Here is a 23976-nt window from a genome sequence, read left to right on the forward strand (position 1 = left end):
TTTCACATCTATTTTTATGTTTCTTTATCGTATCATTCACTCGAGAGTGTTCCATTTCCCGCAGGAAAAATACCTTTCCACTTCATTTCGCTAATATTTATTTTACGAGCCCATAAAAAGGCAATGAAATTGCAAAGTTATGACACCGATTTCAGCTCGAACTGTTTCATCTTCGTTTTTTCCCCTTTTACTTCGAACGAGTTACACGAGGGACACGGGAAGATACATGTACATAAAAAAAACGTTGTAGGAAACAAACACCAAATTAACCCTTACCAATCACGACCAAAGACACAGGCCAAAACATACCAGTTTACAGAGCTACAGGACACAAACGATTACTAGGGAAAAAACGACAATTTTCCAGCCCATTCGATACATTTGTTTTTTGCCATTCTTTCGATCGCTTCGATTCTGGCCATAGCGGCGCGTTTTTTGTTGTTGTTTCCATCGTCAGCTCGACAGCAGCTTTCATCCAAACGAAAAAAAAAAGGCTTCACAGTAAGAAGCTTCTTTCACGTTCATTTCATGTCATTTGCAAACGGTGGCGTATGATCGGCATGTTTGGGGGGCGAAAAAACATCCCTAAAATAATTTCAACAAAACGCGAGGCGAGTCTTTGCTATCCAACCCGTCGGTGTAAGCATATGTGGCAACATTAAAATCATACTCCCATATCGTTGGACGTTTTCTGCCATCGTTAGTGATTTTTTTTCTTCTTCGATCGCTGTAATGGCAGTCAAAAACAAATCGAAACCGAAGATTGGGTTGGAGTTTTTAGTCAGCGAAATCCTGCTGCTGCTGAACGGTTCCGAGCCGTTTGGTAATTTTATGGCATCGTCGCAAGAGTCGCAAAATTGAATTCGAATTGTAATGGGATGATGGTGTGTGCAGAGACATCTCTGTGCCGGGGTTATATTTGGCTAGATTGTTTTCTATTCGCGTGCCCCAACAGGCAACTCGCTAAGGGAAGGTAGACGAGTGCGCAGGAATTTTGCTTAGAAGCTTTTAGTAATATGCTATTGATAGGAATCCGATACGTGCGATGGTAGGTACTTTACACGATCTGCTAGTACGAGGGTATGGACGTTTTCAAACAGACATTTATGAGTGTGTAGTTTTAGACGTTTGCGTTCGCTGGTTAGGATATAATTGTATTGTGCATGTAGAGCAACGCTCTTTCAATGATAAGCCTTATTTGCAAGAATTTATAATTACTGAATATTGAAAATCTATTAAAAATCCCAATGTTTATATTTGGTAGGATTAAATTGGCATACTGTATTATGAATTGCAGACTTGTGAATTATGATTAGACGAGAAAAAAGTGAGCCATAGTTAGAAGTAGTTCGCTGAATTGGAAATTTTTTAACTGGCACTTGAGTGCCAATACGAATCACCCAAAGTCGAAGGATTGTAAGACGCCCAGGGCAGTCCAAATGAATATGAGGCTTTTCGTGAGCAGGATGGTTCATAAAGTATCAAAGAAGGTAGCCTGAATATTTGTTTGAAAAAGCTTTAGCTAGCACCGAAACTGGTGCTTATTTTCATTTTTCAAATCGTCTTCCTCAGTTAATAATCTAATTTAGAATAGATTCCCAGTCAGAATGGGGATAGATTACTTAATTCACACGAATAGTCAACAACCAACTAAATCTAGCAGAGTCGTTTGTTGTAAAATGGACGGATCATCCATAGGTGTTGTCTCGCAGCATTACTCCGAGCTCGCAGCAATGGAGTGTGTAATTTTAACAAGAATGGTATGCTGCCGGGTGGTCAAGCCTTCGTGTTTCGTGTTCACCCTTTGAAAATAGTGCTTAACGCTTTACACTGCTGACTAGCTGTTAAAACTGTCTAATTTAATGGGGAAATTGATAGCTGTCCAGAGGCTCCGACCTGATGCTTCTGCGTTGCTTTTTACTCCGTGCAACAACCGAGGGCCCGATAAATAGTCTGCTAATTAAACGGAAAGTAGTTGCTAAACGGGGGTACGGCCAAAAACACACACCTTTGTATACACTGTATCCGTGCGAATGAAGGCTGAATGATCAGTGGAGTATTATTCCTTTCAACACGTTGAAAGCTTCGGTTTATTTAAATTAGACCAACAAAAAAAAATAACTCCTTTTGGTCAATGTTAATGATCGTTACATGCGCTGGTAAAAGTGTTTGCATGTTTACTCGCTTGACCACTGTTTATGTTTATGATAGTTATGACATTAAATTAATTGGAAGTTAATGGCGGTTGGGATTCTGCCATGTTCTCAAAACCATCAACAAATGATAGCATGTAATTGCAGCAGTTGTTGTGTGGTGGTGATGCAACAGCAAATTGCAAATCAAAACAGTTTTTCGTAGAGCTTGATGTTCCACCGTGAATTAGAAATAAATCAAATTAGATCCATTTGTGCCATTCTGAAGCAATATGAAATATGAATGGATTCCTTTTATGCAACATTTCCCCGGAAAATTGTTCTGGCTCATTATTTGCCCGTGTCCGTACACGGGCGCAACCTTTGATGATTGGTAATGAGATTTCGATCTGAAATGCGGCGAACACAGTAAATATATTCCATTTGTTTGATTCATTTTCAGCGATTTCAAACGTATTTGAAATCGTTTGTGTGTGTGTGTGTGCTTGTAGCTTTGCATAGATTTTGATTTTTGAAATGGAAGCCACACATAATGTGTACACCCGATGGTTGGATGTTTCTGGGTACAGAAATAAATGTTTTGAACCATGTGGGTTCTTTGCGGGACATGTTTTTAGTGTGTGTGGGCAGGGTGCAACCGTCGATTCGCAGAATTTTGCAAATGTATATTTGCGTTGCTGTCAAAGCTGTGCTTGAACCGGATGGAAGCTGTTTATGTGCTGTACTAAAAGGCAACAACTATTTCATGTAGGCAAATCGTCCTTAATGCGAGCTTCCGAAATTTGAATGGTAAATTACATCTCAACGACCTGCACACGAAGTGAACGACTGATTGAATACCATTAACCCAACGTGAACAACTGCACATGTACTGACAGTAGAATAATGCTAATTTCGCTCACAATCTTTCCTGAAGGTGCTTCGATCTGAAGGACCATCTCGGTCCATTTACCTGGAACTGGTGCCGTAATAAGACGGATGGTACGCCAAACGATCACTACTGTTGCTACGGACCCGACTTGTGTAATTTGTCTCTCAAACCCGCGACGCCAATGGTGGAAGGTGCGCTTTGGTCTACTTTGTTTTTACTTCTTTAGTTTTCTTATGTTACGTTTTGTTTTCTTTTGTTGTTTTTGATTGTGTTTTGATTTTTCGTTATAATATCTTTTTTGTTTTTTGTTGCTGTTTTCGATACGAATTAATAATGTTATTTTTTTCATATTTTGTTTCTGTTTCATTTTGAAAGTTTGGTATAAAAACAAAACCCATTCTGTTTTTTTTTTGTGCCTTTTTGGTTGCTTATTCTTTGAGTTCAGTTGAAGTAACATTAACATCACGCGTTTATGTTGTTTTTCGTTTTTAAAACTATCACATTTCGCATAACTTTCCCACTAATTAAATCAACAGGTTTAAAGTGTAGCATTTGACCTACGGAAACAATACGAAACTGTTGACGTTTGATTTGTTCCTTATTTGCTTATGAAGGAACTTGACATAATCCAAACTACCACCATCACCAACACCTCCACCGATTACGTACAAGTAGCTAAAACGTTTTGAGTTGTCTAATCCATCAAAGTTAGCTTTTGTTTGTGCTCGGTCTTGAATGAACTTTGTTTTGTTTTATCACGTTTATTTTATTATCTAAATTTCTTTTTCCTTGCGTTTCTCTTTCGTTTTAAGTTTGAAACACTAATTTTGTTATGTTTTCTTCATGTTTACAGCTATTGACGCTAGTACTTCCAAAATTTCTATCTGTTCCTATTTATCGTTGCTTATTACATTTGTTTACTATTATGTAACGCGCCCCCATTTAGCACTGTTACTGTTTTTACTCCCAAAAGAATATGTTAATTGATTTTTGTCGTTGTTTTTGTTGGTTGCAGAAGTGTTTTCCTGTTCTTTTTTTGTTTGTCAAGTTATATGTTTTTTTTTTTTAATTCAATTTTCTGACAAATTCTCCGCGAGTCTCCTTGCTGCTGTGCTGTGGTCCTTGGAATTCTTCGTCAAATGTTTAGAATTTTGAAGAAAGCGTCTTACATACATCCCTTGTGTCCCTTTTTGTACTACGATTTTAAACGAAATATAGTATCCCGAAAACGATCTGAAGTATTGTTATCACACTATCACTTGTTGTTCCATGTGCTCATAACATAACTATACTCTTATTCTTTTCTCTCCCCTTTTTTCTCTCTCTCTTCCCCTTGCAATGCGTTGTGTCATTAAATTCGTCCAACTAAATGATAAACATAATTGTTCGTGGTTTTTGATCCGCAAACACACGCCATTGCTCCACAATCACTGCAACGACGTGTATGGCATCATGATTTCCATCATCACCATCACCAACCACCACCAACTGTGAACCTCAACCCCACACCCCCATCATGCGATTCGGTATCGTGGCGGAATAGCTGTAAGACGAAAAAGTACGACCTGGCCGATCGGTTGCCCCTGAGTTGTCTAACCTCAAAGGAAAAGAGTACCTCCTTCATGATCGAGTGTTGTTCCACTGACTTCTGCAATAATAACAAACTCCTAACACTGCCTACACCAGGTACATTTGGAACCGTTCATTTTTAACTTAAATTTCCTGCAGTGATGTTTTAGTTCGTATTCCGTTTCCCATATTCGTTTTTCGTTTAATTGCAATGGCAGTAGAAGATGTCGTAGAATTGAAATGGGAACGATTATCCCACGACAAGCTATAGTTTTCGTGTTGTAATATAGATCCAAAATTTTCCAAAAACTCCCATACACACCGATTCTGGCGTTGGTTATGCCACGCAGAATAGTGAGAACAAATACCAGATAAACTTCGCATAACGAACAGCTTGTTGATCTTGTTGCTTACTCTTATATGTGTCTACCGTATCTAATTCGCAAAGTGGTGTATCGTTGTACAGTGTACTAATTTAAATGTTTTTTTTTTACCTCGCGTATGATATTGCTCTGACCAGAAAGCGACGGTTAAGCAGTGAAAAATTTCTATCTCTCCTACTGTATCTATGCTTGTGCTAATTTTCCTCTACTCTATCGTTAGTTTGCATACAGTGTGTTTATGATTATTGTAAAAAGTTTCTCTCCGGAATGCAGTAAATTGTTCGTTTTGTTGTTGCATTTTAGCTTTCCCTTTCTTTGCATTTTCCTTCGATAACCGTTTTCGCCGTTTCGCTTGTACAAATCTTTCGCTTTTACTTCCTAGTACGCTGTTTGTTATTTGAATGAAATGCCAGCTTGAAAATATTGCATGATTAGGTGTAGAGTGTTTTTTACATTTTGAAAATTTCTTCACCCTCTTTATTATTAGATGATTTGATCTTAGAGATGCGCATTACCGTTATTCTAGGTGAACTGGAACGACCCAGTTCTTTCTAAAAAAAAGAACGAATCGCAAACCGCGGTTCTTTCGTTCTTTTTGTATTATAGTAAATGTTATTTTATCCAACTCTTTCTTTAAGCTTTGAAAAAATAACCGTCTACTCTTTTTAACGAACCCAGTTCGTTCGTTCTTGTCAAAGAATCGCAAGAGATTCAGCGAGTTATTTTCAGCACAAACATTAACTATACTTATAATGCCTAAAGCTAACTGATATTCTATTTAACCGAATAATAAAGTCATATTTTTACAATGTTAAGCCGTATTAGAATCTATCTGGCTCCAAGCAACTTGTGGCACTAATAATTGGCCTAGCACAAATGAGCCTTTTTATTTCACCGCTCTAAAATGAAGTTGAATCTTAATGGAAAGATAAAGTCTAGCCCACCGCTACGTCCCATTTCCGATAACAACCGTGCGACTACGTTTGGTTTTGGGCGTTTGATACCCCATTTTGGCAATTCCTGACCGGCATGTGCTTGTTGCGGATTAGAGCGAGGTTAAGATGGGTGTTGAATTCGGTAAATGAAGCCAAAGTACACTTACCGATAAAGGAGGTCAGCAATGAATTCGAAATTTGATTCTACCCCTAGCCATTGGTCCGTTCATGATGCTACGGTTGATTCGATTGGACTGGAACGGAGAAAATGTGGCGAGGGGATAAAAAAAAGTTTTTGGGCGAAAAAAGGACGATGGGAAAACGTTTTACTACGTTCCTTTTTCCATCAGGCGGTGTTGAATAATTTAATCGAATTACTGTAACTAAACTTCTTAAATATTTATCGTTGATTAGGAATGCTCTTAAAATAAAGAATTTTACACTCGCCCTGTTGTTGTGTTAGTGACACCTGTACAGGTGGCGGTCGAATCGGATTTTCACGGTGAGACAAATGGTGGTCATGAACATAACATTCTTTTGATTATGATAGAAATTGTCGTTGGCTTTATTCCGACAAAGAAGAATATTGAATAGATGGAATAGAAGCAGCCTAAAAGTGTACACTGTTCAAATATGAAAATTATTAAAATTTCTAAAGATTGTTGATCATTTTTTTACGATCGCGTGTTCGTTCCAAGCTTCTGTTGATGCAAATATGTGTTCAAGAAGTTGATCTTAAAAATGACCAGGCGTCTCCATTTCTCGATCAAAAATACCATACCAGTACACAGAAACATGAACGAACATTCTCGCTTTTTCACTTGACCGTTGTTTTGTTTCGTTTATCTCTTTCTCTAGGGTCGCTCAGTTCATCGCTTTCTCTTTCTGTACGTTTTGTGCGAGGTTTTGGGATCACCTGCTTGTGCATTCCATTGGCGTTGCTTATCGTTATCGACACCCCCAAGCGATGCCGCAGATTACCGACCAAGAACGGACACAAACGAACGGACGGGCGAACGGAACTGAATTAAAATACCTGTGCCGAACGGTCGGTTGAATGTTGACAGAGAGATAGGACGGTGATGATTGGGAACGCCGGTTGAAAACACGCCAATGTCTGGTTGTTTCCTTGCCCGTTTCCGACCGATCCCTGTTGGCGTTTCTGGTCACGCAGGAGATATCGCATCGATGGTTCGGTAATTTGATAGGCAAGCGTTCACTGCGAATTCCGGTCGTGGGTTCCATCGTGGAAAAGGGTTCCGTACTTTTTTTTCTGGATTTCTATCTGGAAAACCTATTTCATCCAGTGATGTGCCCGTCTTGCGCCTGAGATGAATCGGGTTGAATGTTGTTTGATTTTGGGATTTTTTTTCCCCGCTTTTTTTCGTTTTGATTGGCTGTCTGGATGAAGATCGCTTTAAAGACTTCCGCTTTTATCAATACGGTGATTCTGAAAGAGCACGATCGTTTTGTATATAGAGTAAGTTATAAAATAAAAGAAATATTTACCGAAGGATGCCCACCTTGTGTTTATAAGCAGAAAAACCTCCTTTCCAACAGGTTCGTAATTCGTGGATTTCCTTTTTTTTGTGTCGCGTTTGCACTGAAGATAAGTGAAATGGTGAAAACAAAAATTGCGAAAACATATCCCTCCTACCTTTTTCATCTGTGAAGCCACCGTGACACAAGGAAAAATACTTTCCGCCTAGAGTTTCTACCTACAACTGTCTGCTATTGTCAGGCACCGTTAGAAACCGTCACGATCGGGGTGAAAGACGACGTGCGTTTGCGTTCTCGTGCAAGATATAACCCATTCGATTCGATTTAGTCTCTTCGTTATGCTGTGTCCTCTTGAACGCTCCTAAAAAGTCTAAAAGGGACAAACTCCCCTGATAGCACTTTGTGTGGCTGAAAAAAGGTACTTTCTTTGTCAGATTGTTGTGTTGAGGCGTTTTTTTTTCTCTTTGCACTTTGACCGGAAATAGGGTAAATGGTGATTTCGTTCTGTACTTTTTAAATAACTTTTTGAGATTGTCATCCTGGAAATGCCGTGCCTGGTAGAATTCGGTGTCCCAAGCAAGATAACAGATTAAGGAACGATCGTGAATATGGGGCTGTGGCTACGATCGTGTCAGTCGGATACCGTTGGATGTGTATAAACCTGACAACAAAGAAGTGTGGGTAAACAGTTTACAGCTATTTTAATATTTAAAACCCAAGCGTTCTTTCGGCCAACGGCGCCAAGGCAGTGTTGCGAAATGTTAAAAACAACGACACGAAAAGCATCGAAATGTAACGCGTCGTGGGTAATAAACTGTTCGCAGTAATTTCGGCAGAAACACATATAAACATTAGAAGAACATTTAAAGAACCCTTTCCATTTCGGGGTTTCGGGGTGGAATGTGTTCCCGAACCGGATCTTAACCTCGGCGAAGATGGATAACCTTTCGCGTGTATCCGCGTTTATGAGTTCGGCTGTGCGTGCCCTTTATCCGCCGAACACGTGCGTGGCTAGAGCGGACGGACATAAAGTGCAATTTGTTCATTGAAGTCGAAGTGGATGTTTTGAACTGTGTGTGTGTCGGGGGGGAGTTTCGGTGTTGGTTGCGATAATGATGTTTTGGCGCTAGCATTCAACTCCAGAAGCCAGTATTGTGGAACCGTGGTGACGGCACTGGTGTCTGGTGTGCACTGTCCCGATGCTTTTATGACGGGCACACAATCGTAAAAGTGGCTGTGAAACGAAAATGGCTACGTGCATCCAGAAGGACTCCTCTCCACTCTGGGACAGCTGGGCGAGGAAGTTGACCTAGGGTGTAGATGTTTCTTTTTTTTCTCTATTTTTGGTTCCTGTGTGGGTGTGTGCGTGTGCGTTTTGTTTGAAGAAGTCATTCCAGGAAGCAAGGGTGTGACGTACCGGATGAAGCTTCATGTAGCGGGTAGATAAAACTTCAAACTGAGCGCTTGTTTTAATGGTCAATTTTCGTTCTTCCATTTACACAAGCACCAAACACACCCACACCTCCGTCATTGGTTGATGATTGTTTACTCCCCTGCTCCAGCCGGCCTGGGTGAAGTGTTGTTTCAGTAGCATTATTTAATTCTGCTCTTGTTGCCCTCTGTGAAGCTGAGCTGTGTCACATCAAATGAAGTGGGTAAAAAAAAAGAACGCTTGTAAAGTTTTGTTTCTAACGAGAATTCTCGTAATCGAAATTGTTCAACAGGGAAGCAGAGTTCACGGGTTTGTGGGTCTGGTAACGAGGATATTGGTGTCTGGTTAATTGGTGTCTGGTTTATGGGTCCGTTAATTTTAAGCGAAATCACACGCTACGATGCATCCATGCCGAGTGAGAAATAAAATGTCTTGTCGTCTGGATTAGCCAGGATGAATGGTTTGGAAATCAACTGCAAGCTTTACGATATCATCTGCGATAAAGAATGGTGACGATCAATTTCTGCTAGCAGGTTAATAGTATCGAACAAATTTTCGGATTTAATTAGCATGGATCCTAAACGAAGATTTTATCTTACGATCTTTGTTTAGTCCAACTTTTAAATGTATGCCGGTTCTCTTCAGCGCGCTTTAGCCGTCCCACGAAATGTTTCGATTTGGTACACCAACCGATTAGCAATTTATTTATAGGTTTTGTTGTTGTTGTTTGAATCGTTTTTCAAATGGAATGTTCTGCGGCTTTTGTTGGAGTTTGGAACCAAATCTGTGCTACCATTACAACAACAACAAAAAAATGCTCCAATCTTTTTGAAGCCCCCCCTGGTGAAAGTTTTTCGCAACTCGCAAGAAAACGCAAAAAAAAAACGAAAAAAAGAAAATAATTGCGGGCTGAGTTTTCACATGATAAAACGCAAAAGCGAACACACACACACGCCGCATCGTCACCAGAAAGTGTAGGAGCAACAGCAGGTTTATCCGGCGGTTGTGTCTTGGCGGTAAGCGATCGGTACACAAGGAAAGTTTTCAGACCGTAATCTGACACTGTATCCTCCGCTGTTTTTTTTGCGTTTAGAAGGATATTGCACGGCAATGCGTTCTCGATTTGGAGGAATGTGCCATTGGCGGGACCGTACGAAGTTGGACCATTGCAGCACACAAAAGACAAACCGTAGGCGACGAACGTGTGGGCCCGATTCTACTGTTATTTTTCGAAAATATGTCCACAAACGCGCCAGGTCCGTCGGGTGTGTGTCTTCCTTGGTTGGGAGGTATAATTTCCTTCGTACCGTAGCGACAGGCGAAGATAAATTGTTACCAAAGTGTAAAACTGACACCAAACCAGATAAAGCTGAAACCCATCACAGCCCATCAAAACTACTCTCGCGACGACATTCGGTCGGTGGGGTTTTTGGGGGTAGCCGTGGTTACCGAAATGCGCAATCCAGCGGACCCATTTGCAGCGTGAAACCGAAAATATCATTCCGAAAAATCTTCCATTAATGTGTTATCCTCGCTCGATGATGGCGATATTGAATGACACGGTCGTCGCGAAGCAGGAATCCTTAGCTGAACGATGCTAGTGTGCGATGTTGTTATGCCTTACACGAGAGATATGAAGTGTGCTGTTGGTTCCAGGATCACACCAACTAACTCTTTATTTATATCGCTCCTTTTGTCGCTTCCAAGAAGCGTTCGAGAGGGTCCATTAAATGCGTTGTTGATGCTGGGATCGTATTAACCGACGCCCCAAACAGCGGAAGAGACCGCAGAAATAACCTCCCGGGCACGATTAAGCTAGTCGCGGCTGTTCCGAACGCCCGGATTTAGTTTCGTGTTCGCAGATAACCCATCTCCGCAAAGCCACCCATAATGTTCGTTATTAGTGGCATGGACGAATAGCACACAAAAAAACATCAGCACCTCCCTGTGGACGACACCGGCTGTTCCTGGCACTGGTGAAAAAGAGAGAGAGAGATCATTGACACCTTTTTTCCCACATCCGGTACCACACGCACCCAAACTCCCCGGAGGCACTCGGATACGGGGCTCCATTTTATGAGAGTGACCCATCAGAAAGATATTTTATGACTTCCCGTTTGCCGCATTTGTTGGTGGTGATCCGGTGCGAATGTTCAAAGGGCAGCATCAACTTTTCTAAATCTTCCCCAACAAAGTCGGGATGTCAGTGAGAATTCAGGTTCATCCTGGGATGGTTTGGGGGGATTTATTTTTTTGGGAGGGTCGAAAATCGACCATAAAACAGGAACAAACCTCCCCACTGCCAACGGCTTTTCGCTTTCAGTCGGCCGTTACTTTGGCATTGATCCCTCTGGCAAAGGTGGGTAGTTTTCCCGGGGTGGACTCGGTAAGTTCCCGAATTACACCCTTCCATCTTCTTCCCGGCAATCCCGGTCATGTAATGGTCCGAAGTTAATTAAATCAACACAAAGGTGTCACATTACCTTTCGGGTGTTGCTGCTTTGTGTTTTATGTACTTCGCCTTCCCGCTTTACCCATGGCTCGCTCGGTTCCCGGTTTGACCGGTGCAGTAAAATACGAGAGCTAAACGTGAACCATTTTTAGGACTCGCTGTTGTAACCCAGCGCTTCGTCCGATCCTTATCCATTAGGTCTGGTCGACAGGTCTTATCGAGCAAAATGGTCTGCGTGCCCACCGATGGAAAGTGTACCGGCGGTTGTAGGTAGAATAAAAGTTAAAGGAAGCGCAATAAAGCGTATCAAAATGCCTGATCCTCCTGTCTCGAGGCTCGCAGCAGCTCTAGTGCAAGAAATTTAATTAGCATGTCTTGCCGAGCAACTCGGCGGTCTACCGTCCGCCCGTTCGGGTAACTCACGGAAGGGGCAATAAGTCTGTAAGAGGAGATCTTTGAAGATCCTGACATTTGTTCGCTTGGCTTTTTGTACCTGGCTTCTGTGGGGATGGTACGTACATAAATGTTTCCCACCCTGCAACAGGATCAACTTCTGCTCCAAGGAAACGAACTTTGGGTAGCTTTCTTGGGAACAGCAAACAGCTCAACAAGAGGCAAGACTGTTACGATTGGTGGCCGAAATGAAATGGACGGCTAATGAAATTTCCTTTCTCAACCACCTTGGTTGCAATTTTTCGATGCACAACACAGACACACAATGGCTAGGTCGATGTGTTGCTGGTCCAGCCATGTGAAAAGGTGCATTTAAGTAAGACCCATCCTAGACGGTGGTTCATCCACACCGGGTAAACGACTGCGGCACGTCACGCCGGATATGTCCAAACACCAAACACGTGAAGGAAAGATTCGTGCAAATAACACCCACGGACGACCGCCTGGCAAATAGAAGCAGGTTCTGGCGTGTCTTGTGGCCTGTGTGTGGTGAATGGTAGAATCTTCTTTTGGCTACAATGCGAATCCTTCTCCGGATGCATCAAATCGCACTAGGGGCACTTTGAGTGTGTTTTTCTTTTTTTTTTTTTAAAGATACTCTCTTAGGTTAGCTTTTGCTGGCTTAGAGCATATATTAGAGTATCCGTTCCGTACGGTCGCTCGCAGTCGTAGACTGGTCTTCGAAAGGGCAATATCATGAAATAGACAAAACAATGGTTAGCACTTAGGAAGTTGTTAGGGTTTTATGTGCATCCTTTTTTATTTCCAGCCGGTGGTCTTTGGATGTGATTTGTCTCTTTGAATTTTAATTAAACTCTTGCAACACATGATGATGGACATATTAACCTTGGTTTAAGTATGCACAAGAGTTACAGCAAACACGTTCTATTGAAGATTGATCTCAACATATATTTTTTTTAAATTTATCACGAATTATTTTCAGTTGGGATTGTCATTGGGATAAATTTGCATACAAACTGAACTGTCCAATACGATGTTAACTGATTTCAAAACAAATATCAAAGATTACGTTCAATTGAGTTGTTCATTAAGAGAACCTCTCAAACCACCTTGGGATAGTTGCAGGCGTAAACTTCTTTGTTCCTCCGGGTGCTAACTCAATTGTTTAGGTCGTCCAATCGGGCAACCAGCCCGGGGAAGCAAATAACGATTGCTGCGGTGGTGTCTCTGTCCCAAACCAAACTTTCCACCTTTCCCTCCCAAGACGGGCAAGTACCGCGGCCGACAGTAACTTTTGTGGTTATTTTTTTGTGTGAAATTGTCCTCCCATTCTGTGTTGGAGCAATGGACTCAGTTCGCGTGTCCGATTCGCGTGCCCAGGAATCCTTAAAAGTCAACAACGCAAGCCACAGCGCTGGCGATGACGTTTTTGGGGGGTGTTATGGTGGTGGTTTTGCCGGTATCAAAATCCTGCTGGAAACTCATTCAATTTGAAATCGAGTTTAAATTTTGGAGACAATTTTCGGTACACATCCCCCACCAGACCCGGCGGGGCTAACACCCTGCGAAGCCGGACGGTAAATGTTAGCCCCCAGCGAGAGTGGTAGCCGTGTTGTCGAGTATCTTCTAATTCCAAAGTGGTATCTCGTTAGCTGCTTGTTGAGTCATTGCGACCTACGGTGCTGGGCACGGCACGTTCCCTCGCTCTCGTGCTCTCCGTCACCGGCCCGGAACGATGTGAAGTCGTGCGTTGTTCTGCGGTATTAACGGCGTGCCGCAGTACAAACCACACGCAGAAGTACCTAGAATAAGCGGGGTAGAAGTTTGCTCTTTTCGGTGGAACAAGCAGGGCACAAGAGACGGTTTCCTTGTTCTTGCCGCAGCCCCAAACCATCCCTAATAGTGCTCACCTACCTAGTGCGGTTTCCATTTCGTCAATGTTGAAACATGGTATCGAAGAAAGTGAAAAAAGGGGGAGAAAGGAACAAGCTCATAAGAAAGCGAACTCTTCCGCACCCCCATCCTGCCTGCCTTTCCGAAGCCGGAAAACTTCACGGCAGTGATGAAAATGCGTGATCAGAATCTCTTATCAAATCGAGCCATCGTTGATTCAATTAACCCGAGTTAAGCCGGGAGCTTTCCGGTACGTCCGGTTTTCTTTATTCCCAGAAAGTATGTTTTCCGCTCTGAATATATATATATATATGTGTGTGTATATATAGGGGGGTTGAGTATAGAAGAGTTTACTTTAGTGTTTTCGACTTGACTTTCGTGCTTGGTAACTGCCAGTCGTCTTTGTTGCAACCTTGGGGGTGGGACTTAGAACGATTGGACCGATCGGTAGTTCATTTCCATTCCGTCCATCAGTAGCAATGGGTTTTGCCTGTTCGTTTTGGCAAGCACTTTAAAAAAAATGAGGAAACTTTCCATTCCACCAACACTTTTCCGGACGAGGGGGGTGGTTGTTAAGCCGAACAGCATCGACTTCGAGTTTGACTTTGAGCGGCAATCTTCTTGGGCACAACGATAATCGGTCTCCCGTTGGTGTTGGGCAGTCGAAAAGAAATTTGTTTCACACGACCGTAGCCGACCGGTGGGAAATTACTTATCTTGATCCTATACCAACACCGATCGTGAAAGGATTTGTTTGGATAAGGGATTTTTTTCCCCTATCTTGCACTTCAATCATTTATTGGGCTCTTACAGGGAGCCTTTTTACAAGGTTTTTTTCATATGTAGTTTGATAACGGGCTGCAGAAATATGGCTACAAATTGATATGTTCCTCCAAATGTTGCTCAAAACACGAAAATCGAGCAACTTTCTTCACTCGAAGTGTATTGATTTGACCTTGCCGTACAATCCAACTGCTAGTGGCAATGGTAGGAGGGAAATTGGATGCGTCAATCGCATAGACGAAATTCATTCCGAGTTCGGATACGACAGCAACATCTGCCCCGTGCTATCATTAACCGGTAAAAAGAAAGTTTTTTGTATGACAAACCTTTTATCTATCCTAAATCGTTTGGAAAAGTTATATGCCAAAAGAGAACGTTACGTCTAATATGTCAAAGACCTCCAAACCAGATGAGGGGGGAAAAAAAAGGTCACAAACTCTTAATTTTCTTGATTTGAACGCTAAAAAAAAGATTCTACAAAGCCAAAACCCTTCAGAACTTCACCTATTAGTTACTGCCGACTTCCATTGCAGCTCTGTTTTTATACGGATGCGCTACCCATCATCGTCACACGTCGCCCTTTTTTTTTTGGTCTGCAAGCTGACGCCCGCAAAACGCCCCCATCTTTTGTGTGTTAAGGATTTGGCTTTTTGTTTCTCCACACGACATATGTATCGCTGGCGATCGGTCATACAGGATCGAGAAGAAAATGGATGGGTGGAGTTGAATGTTTCACTTTCAGGATCTTTTTTTTTGTTGAAAGCAGCAAATATGCTCTGTTAGACATTGGAACTTTATGGAAGCTGAGCTACCCTTTAAAGGCTTTTTTTGGTCAATGTAATAGAGTGATCCAATTGCCTTCTGTAAGAAGCATACCACAATTAGCAATAATATAAAACCAAGACCCCACGTAAGGAACCAAAAATGGAACAAACGAACATTCGACCAATACCATCAATTTCCTGCTCGTGGACCTTTAAACCACCTCTCAAGCACCTTTTCCAGGGTGGTCTCGCCAAATCGTTCCTTATTTCATCGAGCACACACTCCTTTCCGGTCGTTTTGTTGTGGCTACGATGGGACCATTCCGGCGCGCTACTGCAGGCAAAGAGTGTATGCAAAGTTGGGGTGACCTCCCCCTCCCAAAATCGATGGGCATAAATAAGGAGTGAAGTAAAAATTGCCGTGTGATAAAAATTAACGATACAGTTGCCCGATCGTCACCGTCGTCGTCGCCGTTGCCACGGTATAAATGGCACGCAACCAGACCGCAGAGGGGGTCGGTGTTAAAGCAGAGACGATGCGCATGCATACAGTTTGCGCAGGCGTATCTCTTCTCGGCTAAGAAGAAGTAGCGGCAGCGGTCGTATTGAAATCGATTAATGTTGACGATGACGACGATAATGGCAATAACAGTAATAAGCTATGGCGATGATAAAAATCAATAAATGTGATGTGAGATCATCTTCTGTGCAAACCGTTTGGGCCAGGAGGAACGAGATGCGCTCGATCTTGTCAGTCGATGTCTGGTTTGTTGTTGAACGTTGGTCAAGCTTGAAGAGATTCAAGTTATTAATTCAACTCCGCAATTGATTTGAGATACATTAGAGATGCAAGATAACATTAATATCATTTCTCGTTTCACAATTTTTTACACATCATAATCAATCGAATATTCTTGGTTCTTCTAATCTATGTCAAGAATTACAGTCTAATCTCTCTAAGATAGTATCTCTCAAAGATAGCAAGTCTCGCTAAGATGAACATTTTTGACAGTCCCTTTATTTTCAATACATTGTATGTCTCTCAAAGCTGCAAAGTCTCGCAAGAACATCACTTTCTCTAAGCTGCACAAGATTTTTGTACACTAATGCCTCTGCGAGGTAGTCGTGTTTTGGGGTTTGCCAATGACAGCTCGGGATGGCTGCGTTTACATAGTATGATTTAATACTTTTGCCATTGGCATCCAAGTGTTTTTGTTTCCCAAAGCTGCAAGTCTCTCTAAAATAGCGAACTCTTCAGCTTGCAGTTTAGAGAGACTTGACTGTATTTAGTTTCTGGCTAAGTATGCGTCGTGTAGGTTGTTTTATTTATTAGATCGATTTGTGCTCTAAAAATAAAATATGTCTCAGTAATTCAAGACACCGATGGTAACACGCTTCTCGTAACTCAACACGAAATAGAAATGAACCGAAACTATGAAATATCTCTGTTGAGACTGAGACTAAAGCAAGCTTGAAATAATGTCCAACAGTTTGTTTGTTTATCTTTCCACCTGCAATTGCGCTTCCCCCAGGGGGTGTTGACTCCAATGCGCGTATAACGGGTGATTATTGATGGTAATTTTTCTTTTCGTTCACTTTCACCACATTACGCTCGGAGATCTCCTCCCGAGGGATGTGCAGGGCGATGACGCAAGAGGTCGTCCGTACGAATGTCATCATTGCGTCTTTCTGCAAGGTTAAACCCATGAGAGCATACGGGAGACAATGGTAATAAAGATTAATGATAAAGATTACAGAGAAGGGTGTAGTTCCACCATTTCTTCTCGGATGGTTTGCACAGTGCTAGATCTTTTCCCCGTAAGTAAACTCCCAAATACATCGAGCCGGCTGCTCTGTTGCATTTCCTTTGCTTCGAGACGAATGTTGGCACACCGGTGTCATCCTGCTTTGCTAGGTTCAAATGTGGAAACTAAGTAACAATATATTGAACCATCTTTTGGATATGCATAAGCTCGACTTTGCCAATGTAAAGAACGCAATGAGAAAGCTCGTTATTTGTACTGTTCACTGGCGCTCCAGCAGTACGGTGGAGTACGCTAAGGTGTTTGATGAAACAGTGTGCCGAAGCTGGTGATGTTAGTGCCTTTTGGCATCTACCAAACATGGTCAAGGTCTTACGTAAATGTTGCTCGTTACCAATCAGACATTCTTGTGCATTTTTATTGTTGTTTTGCTGCTTCCGATTGCTATCGAACAACATGTTGAAGCGAAGATATTGCATTTAAGAGCCAACACGCATTTGCTGGAGGAACGACAGTAGAGCAGGGTTTAGGTCCTCATGGTGCCACTATCGACACCGGAACTTGTTTTACTTTAATCGCGATTGGGAAGATACGGACGGATACCTCATTTATCAAAACCGGTCATTTGTCAACGGGTCGTTAAGCGGTGCGGATAGCTTGCAATCGCCGATGGCAGCAGACGGCAACGCTGATCCAGTTTCAGCTGCTGTCTAATGATCCGTTATAAACTTGTTTGACAGGATCAACAGTGTGAGCTGATTAATAGCACATTAAAGCCTTGATGTAGCGAGAAGTTTTTGCAACATTATCGTAGACAGAAACAAAAAATCTCCGACTAGAGCTACCGATAAGCTGATTAAGGTTGGGAGCGTTATCGGATTTGAGGAAGTCTTGCAGTTCCCAAGTACTCGCGTTCCAAGAATCACCTAACGTCAAATATCATGCTGACGTCCATCGCCGGTCGCTCACTGGGCGAAGCTGTTTGAAATTATGCTGATGTAATGCCGGATCGACAAACAAAGTTAGCAAACATCATCGTCCGGTACCTGGGTGCAATGTACTGAGCCTGATTCCTAACACATTAATGCATTCTCATTGAACAGGAGTGCGTCTGTGGAAGTTCTAATGGAGTCTGCGGAAGAATAGGAACACAATACCAAGAAGGTGCCATTCAAACCACTTCAAAAACACGCTTGTCTATCGTATTTTTGCTGAGCGATGACTTTTCGTTTCGATCTCATGAAGATGGAGCCTTGTGCGGGGTATATGCTCGTATACAGGAGGTCTAAAACCAGATCTAAGTTGGACAGGCAGAATCCCCGAGGTTATGAATAATACAGTGGGTTGGGTTCTTAAACGTTTTAGATCACATTCCTGTTAAAAAAAAGCTGATTTCTGTTGACATTCTTCTCGGAGTTGGTGGCGCATCTCAAAGCTAATCCCTCCAAATGTCTAGACTTGTAAGGAAACGAACACAAAATTGGATGTGAAATGTAGGGAATCACACTTGAATGCTCACACACGGTCGGGATAGCAAACGATATGATAAGACACTAGAGCAACCGGCCGGTTTGGGGAACCGCCAGCAGAGGCAGCAGTGATTCTCGTAATTTCAATTTTCAATTCGTTCTCGTTACCCTTCAGACCGGTCAGCTACCTTCGGCGAGCGGCATCCCGAGCTTCTTTCCGGTCGGTTGCGCGTTCCACATCGACCACCGACATCTCCCCCTTGCCCAAATCACCGGTTCCAATCGGTTTCAGCCCTGTCATAGTCACGCTCTCGCATAATGCACGGTGGGTTGGTTGGTTAGTGTCCGTGCCGGTTGTCGATTACCGTCGCTCTATCGGTACCGCCCGTTCCAAAGCTCGTTCAGTCATTCAGCAAGGAATTGCGTTGTAATGTATCGCTCTCCCGCTTGCATCACACGACCGGCAGCAGTTTTGTTCTGGACCATGCCTATTTGTTTCAAGCCGCGCGTGATTTCAGGGCGTTCTGGCTATAAAATTCAAATTCGAAATAATTTGCACGCATATAAATTTCATGATCCTCTTGCACATGGGCATCCGCACAAGCAACGAGTTTTGCTGCCAAAAGCAGCACCCCCAGTCTTTTGGCAAGTGATGAGATTTAGATGACGCGAAAAAAAAAACAATTCGAGTCAAGAAGCAAACGCAATGTATTTTGAGCGTAGGCTTCACTAGCAGATGGGTCTTTGTTGTTGAGCGTAGAACTTCCACTCCGGAATGGTATGCTTCCATCACAGCAAAATTCCGGACCCGCCCGTGGGGGTAAAAGTGGAGTGCACAGTACCCCCAGGGCGGGTGTCTTTTGTCAGAATCATCTAATTTGCTTCTCACGTGCCAATGATTGAAATTTGCCCATCGGCAATAAGAAAAAAGCAGCCACGCGCAGCAAACGAACATCATAACAAGCATAATTGTTTCCATAGTTTACGGTTGTCGAAGTCTCCCGCCGACCACACGGTGTGCGGCGGCGGCTGGTTGAAAGCGCGTGGTACACTAGTGATTCTTCCACTTTGGTAGGCGATAGTCATCCCGCCAAAGCACAACACTGCCGGATGGTGTGCGGTATCTTCGGTGTGGCGGTAGTGTGCACCGAATTCGACAAGCTTTTCAGCGGGCTTATGGCCAAATATGGCAATCATCATGATCATCATCATCATCATTACACACGGAGAAAAGGAAGGCGACCGTGTTCGAACCGTATCGAAGTCAAAGTTTTTCGCCTTAGGTTGTGTGTTTCTCATCGTGGCAAGACACACAGCGGCAAAGGTTTGCTATAAAGTTGCACCTTTTTTGAAACACTTTAATTAGCGACTGTTTTGGAAGGGGGGAAGGAAGGAGGAGGGGGGGGGGGAATTTTGCATGTGTGGGTTTTTTTCTATTAATGATAGTTTTAGGCAACCGCCAACATCAAGCGGATGGAAATGGGATGGGGGAGTATTTAATATTTTAATGAGACCATAAAGCGGGAAGCTCTTTTACAGTACAGAAGTCGGCTATAGTTGGTGAATGACTAATTTATGCGAAGCATCAGATGTCTCAAGAACAGATTAGTGTCTTATATTTCTAAACACTCAAGGTGTCTTACAGCTAATATCAGCTACAGATAAATTAATATTTCGCACCGTACAAAATAAGACGAATTCTTGTTGCTTTTGGCACCCAAAAACTCACAAAAGCCCAATGAAATCCATTAATAACGTTAAGCTACCTTCGCGGATAAAACGTAATGTTAAGTAACTCTTTCGCTTCTTCTAATTGATCGTGAGTGCTTCGTCCTTTTCGCGACGCTTATCCCCGTTTAATTTGATTGCCAAACTTTCCCTCAAGTCTTCAAACTTCACAAAGAGGCTTTTTCGGACTGCATTTATCTTATCGCTTCGGCTCCTTCCAAGCACCGAATGCTTGGAGCTCGCTTTCCTTCATCATCATTTATCATGGGCCATTTCTCCAAGGAAAACGAATGGATTCGGCGAAAAGAAAAAACAGTCTCTTAACAAGATTTTTGGAAAACCGCTATAAAAATCACGCTCGTAACTCATCTGGATTTTGTTTTCCTCTTTGACTCATCTTGAACAACCATTTTTGATCATCTTAGCCTTCATTGATCAGCGCAAAGATCATCAACTACTTTCATCTTCATCATCATCATCATCATCAACGTACCTGTTGTGTGCTATGGGTAGTCATCCTATTCCATGAACGGTGATGGATGGTAGCGGTTGATAGCAATGTAAGCTCGTTCAGAGTTCGGTGTCCAGTAGGACTCCTGGTCAGTAGTGCATGATGTGCAGCAAGGGTGTGCGGTCAACAGCGCGCACCCCTAAGTAAGCAGCTAGTAAACTTCCAAATTTCCCCTTTATTTTTCCGATCCATACCTCTTCAACACATTCGCCACTGGAACGGTGGTTTGTTTGCTGTGCCCCGTGCCTTCCTCTGTCGCTTCCGGCTACCACACTCTTTGGTGACATCAAACAAAAAAAAAACCAAAAATCCCACCTCCTTACAAATCCTGTACGACGGTGTGTGCTGTGCGGGGTGCAAAATCGCTCCCCCCTCGTGTAGGTGCGTGGAACGTAAAGCGCTTAATCTGAAGCATGATCCTCTCTGGTGCCGGCAGAAGACTACCACCGAACCACACTGGATGGGTTGTTGCAAGGAAGACTTGTGCAATCGGGAGATCGTGTTTAGCTATCTGGCGCCAGGTGAGCATGGGCAGATGGTTTCCGGACTTCTCACACTCACTGTCTCTCACGCGGGACCGGATGTCCTGCGGTGGTTGTCGCATTATGAAGAAACTATAATCGGTGGGGACTGATGTACTGTTTTTTTTTTGTTTTTGCTGGTTACGGATAACGGGCCTACCATGTCCTCTGTGTGTGTGTCTCTATTCTCTGTCCCTATCAGTGTGGTTTTGTTGCAAGTACGAAACATCGTCGGGTTTGGTTTGGTGATCGTCCTGTCATCGTTCTTGCTATAGGCTACAAGATATAGGGACATTACTGTTGTTGGTGGGGTGAAGTCATCATCTGCATCCTTGGTAACGTCCAAACTACTTAACTGTCAAACCATATTCCAGGTATTTAATCCGCATTCGGTCTTAATTTTATATGTGTACTCGTTTATTTACATTTCTACTTGAAAGCGATGTGTTTGTGCGTGCGTATGTAAGTGTGTGTATGTGTTGTGCGTGTGCGTCGTTCATCCATAATCGAGGAGTTGGGATTCATTAAAGCTATTCTGCTCCTTAATCATACTCCAATTCTGGGGGGGGGCGTATTGCCACCCTTAACTCCCTTTCTCTAACTCCTCCCCGCACCACCAGCCCAAGCGTTCCAAGAATAAACACCGAAAGAAGGCGAAACCGGCCACGAAATGAGATCCATCCATTGCCATCGGTGATAAACCTTCATGGATGTGTCCCACTGGCCGCACCAGCTGGGCACCAGCCACCCATCCTGCGGGAAATCAATTCCACGGAATTTGCTGCCCAACAACTTACAAACAATGCGCTATAAATCCATAACCGTCAACCGGGCACAGTCGCCTTCATCAACTAGATAAATATCGTTGGTTTACTTGCGTCATGCTACTGGGGGCCCCGCGAAGTGGTGGCCACCCCATCTTTCTCCCTTCAGCCCCCGTCCCGGTCTAGGCTCGGATAGGAGGACCTTCGAAGCCGCGCAAAACGGCAACCGTCATCGGAAGCTCTTTTCCCGGGTTTATATTTGCGTGTGCGGATTCGACATTGTGTCCTTCCAGGAACGAAGCAAAAAGGTTATCGTCGCTACGAATTTTGGCGGTGCAGTTAGCCGCATTGGGATATCCGGATCGTGGCGACCTTTGCCGTTCGGAAATAGCATTGACTTATGCTTTTTTTTTACTACAGCAAAACAGTATTCTTGGACACGAAAATGTTCATCCGATGCTTTGTTTTTCTGGTACGATCCGGTGGTTTTGCAGAAGAAGTAGGTTTTTCTTAACGGGGCCATTGGATATCAATGCCACTCGTGGAATGCATTCAAAAGCAGGCAAAATTTAAATTGATTGATTTGTGTCTGCACAAGCATTTTGGGGAAGGGGAAAAACGGATAGTGCCAGTTAAAAATAATCGTACAACATATAATCTGATCATTTTGGGATTTGTTTCAATCATTCACGTGTTCCCAAGAATCATATGCATGTTTTGATTGCATGTAACACGAACCTGTTTCGATGTATACATGTTTTTCTTTACCTTGCATCGTTTTTACCCTTACAAACACACAATGCCCCATGTTATGCGCGTTTTCGTTGTTCGTAGAGTGGCCTGACCGCATACAATATTTTATCGAGTTTACGAGCATGCCGAAAATCAGCTTCCCTTTCGTTGCCTTTCAGGGGTTGTTGATTTTGTTTCTTGGGGGGAGGGTTTTGTTTTATTCGAAATCCGTGTTTGTTATTTATCGATACATTTGGCCAACACGGGAAAGTAATCATTTATCTGAAGGTTTCTTCTTTGCGGCGCACTGTGGAAAGAGGAATATGGCTGGCTTGGGACAGGATACACTGGAACTGCCCTGTGGTAAATAATGGACCATTCGACTGCTGCTGGGGGTAAACTAATGGGTTGTCGTGAATAGTTTTGTTCGGGTGTCGCTCGAGAATGCGAACCAAGGATATTTGCAAATTAATGAGCATTTCAGTGCAATCGAGTAGGAATTGTAATTTCCACCCAACTGAAGGGTAAATGTGGTGCTGGTTTTGTGTGGGTGCGTGTTTTTGTTTTCCAATCCTATAACAATCATCTCATTTAACCACAAAACGGTAATACACAATCGTACATAATTATGGTCGTCATTTGTTTATTCTTTTTTTTTGGTTCGGTTAAAAAACGCCCCACCTTCTGTCAAATGTTTTTCACAAAAGTGTATTAAATTGCATAGCTTCAGGCGCAATTACAGATCCTGCCGTACGTACAAGTGCTTATTACTGTGGCTGAACGGCAGCCATTGCTTTGTTTTTGCTGCTCACCATTGGAAGAGGATTAGTTTATGGTATGTGTTTTGCTTCTTTCGATCGACTTTTCCTTAAGCGGCTTCGGTTTGTGGCTGGATTGGGGCAGTTTGGCATAAAACGAGGTTTGTAAAAGTTACCCCATAATCGTTATGCTAAACGCGCGATTCATCGGAAGAGAAAAGTGTCACACGCATTACACGTGTATTGGAGTGTTTGTGTGTGCACACGCTTGTATGTGCGACGCATTGGGAGCATTTTTGTTGTTGGTTTTCAATGTCAATTCTGTGCTCCTTAATCTAACTTCTCACAAAAACAAAACGCAAAAGTGTGTCGAGAGATGGAGAGCGTGCTATTAATGATGCCTATTTACTGTTAGTAATGTCCACTACTCGGTTTTTCGGCTGTGGACCACACAAAGTTGGTGCGTAGTTGTTTTTGGTGTCACTCGAACGGAAACAGCGTTCTCACTTGGGACATATTTATGAAGTTTACCGGTGGTCACACCGTGTGTCTGTATTTCGCTTGATGGTGGCATATTTTAA

The 23976-nt window shown here is 42.9% G+C and overlaps 1 protein-coding gene across 1 annotated transcript in view; it reads left to right on the top strand.

The window, feature by feature from the left end:
- The window catches only part of LOC128711102 (TGF-beta receptor type-1), a 67005-nt gene that overhangs the window by 37379 nt on the left and 5650 nt on the right, over positions 1–23976 (top strand). The window contains exon 5 of the mRNA XM_053805965.1: positions 3070–3215. Coding sequence (XP_053661940.1) covers positions 3070–3215 — 146 coding nt within the window. The remainder of the gene's footprint in view (positions 1–3069; positions 3216–23976) is intronic.

The sequence above is a fragment of the Anopheles marshallii genome, chromosome 3 (assembly GCF_943734725.1).
Source record: "Anopheles marshallii chromosome 3, idAnoMarsDA_429_01, whole genome shotgun sequence".
Classification (NCBI taxonomy): domain Eukaryota; kingdom Metazoa; phylum Arthropoda; class Insecta; order Diptera; family Culicidae; genus Anopheles; species Anopheles marshallii.